Source organism: Atta colombica, unplaced genomic scaffold (genome assembly GCF_001594045.1).
Source record: "Atta colombica isolate Treedump-2 unplaced genomic scaffold, Acol1.0 scaffold164, whole genome shotgun sequence".
Classification (NCBI taxonomy): Eukaryota; Metazoa; Arthropoda; class Insecta; order Hymenoptera; family Formicidae; genus Atta; species Atta colombica.
The window spans coordinates 1,524,512-1,526,068 of record NW_017259255.1 but is presented as its reverse complement, the minus strand read 5'-3'; the positions used below and the strand labels follow the sequence as shown (position 1 = coordinate 1,526,068).

Genomic DNA, 1,557 nt, shown 5'->3' with positions numbered 1-1,557 from the left:
TATTATATATATAATAATATATTAATATTATTTGGAATTAGAGGCACATTCTAGCTTGATTGAATTTTTTTATTATGCATGAAAATTTAAATCAGATTGGAAATTCTTAAATTTAGCAGTTTCTAATTTTTATATATTTTGATTTAAGGATCGACAAGAGTTATAGAGATCTCTGTCAGAGACAATTTCTTTATGCTAAAATTATGAATATATAAAATACTGAGAAAAACTGCAATGTTTGTAATCAAGAAAGTCATCTAAAGGCTTACACGGCTTATATAGTTTCTTTGCTGAAAAAAAGTAGTTAAAATAAAAATTCATTTTCTTACTCGATCTGTACTGTAAATATAGTTTATTGAGGTGTAGATAATTTTATTTATTATAATGTTTTTTGAGAACTTAAATTGCAAAATCCGACTCTGTACACGCTTTCGTTTTATAAAAAGAGAAACTGAAAAGATCTCATGACGGTCAATGCTACTTCTAAGAGAGAAAATATCAGTATGAAGACGTGCATCACGTCTCATGCAAGGAGCAGATTATTTTAATTATTATATAATACTTTTAAGAACAAAATGGCAAAATCTTGCTCTTAGCAGACTTCGTAACTCGTAAAACATATCTAAGTAAAAAAGAGTTTCATGACAAAATATTATTTATTCTATGCTACAATATATGATGTAGTGCAGATATGCGTAACAAGCTGATGTTATTTGACATTTTAACATCAAAATAACATCAACTTATTATCTGAGGATGTATAATACATATTATCTATATCTATATCTATAAAAGGTATACGTAAGTTGGCTCTTGTCGACCCTTAAATTATATTCTTACCATGGTAATTGAACGGTCAAGGCTTCTGGGCAATCTAGACTACATGAAGGGCAGGATGCTTCTTTAGGAATCCTTCGAAACGATCCGCAAGCTAAGATTACGCTCACAGACAAATAAAATAACAAATAGCGACAAGAAGAAATTTGTCTCGACATACTTAAAAGATTCGAATAAAGAAATCCTGACGATTCTTTATAAACTCGCATGTTAGGGATGCAGCGAGGACACACGGTGCTGAGTACAAAAATGTTTTCTATGTTGCATCAATCGCTTCCTGTATACATCCGTTAATTTTTAAGTGAATTGTTTGCTTATTTCTTTTTCAATTTCTTAATATTCATTTCCTTTTATTCTTTAATCTTTAGGCAAGAAAGAGGTGACGACATAATATCGCAGAAGTCTTTGGATGTGGTGAAAATACTTATACATTTTTTAAAAGAGCGTAAGTCTATTTCAAAATGTTTTTGTAAACTGTTGAATTTTGATGTTAAAATTCATTTTATAAAAATGAGTTTTTACATATAAGAAATTCGATATTATTGTGAAAAATCATGGTATTATTTTTTTAAAAAGATTATTTTAAGCTTAGAAAGCCTATCCCGGTAAAAAATTTTTTATGTGTTATGTGTGTGTGTGTGTGTGTGTGTGTGTGTGTGTGTGTGTGTGTGTGTGTGTGTGTGTGTGTGGTGTGTAAACACATATAAATGTGTATAAATA

General features: G+C 29.2%; 2 protein-coding genes across 2 annotated transcripts in view; one reads left to right on the top strand and one right to left on the bottom strand.

Moving 5' to 3' along the window:
• The window catches only part of LOC108686086, a 3,916-nt gene extending 2,921 nt beyond the window's left edge, over positions 1–995 (bottom strand). Inside the window, exon 1 of the mRNA XM_018191166.1 lies at positions 841–995. Coding sequence (XP_018046655.1) covers positions 841–995 — 155 coding nt within the window. The remainder of the gene's footprint in view (positions 1–840) is intronic.
• A 58-nt stretch (positions 996–1,053) lies between these two features.
• The window catches only part of LOC108686085, a 5,562-nt gene continuing 5,058 nt past the window's right edge, over positions 1,054–1,557 (top strand). Inside the window, exons 1-2 of the mRNA XM_018191165.1 lie at positions 1,054–1,088; positions 1,206–1,282. Coding sequence (XP_018046654.1) covers positions 1,054–1,088; positions 1,206–1,282 — 112 coding nt within the window. The remainder of the gene's footprint in view (positions 1,089–1,205; positions 1,283–1,557) is intronic.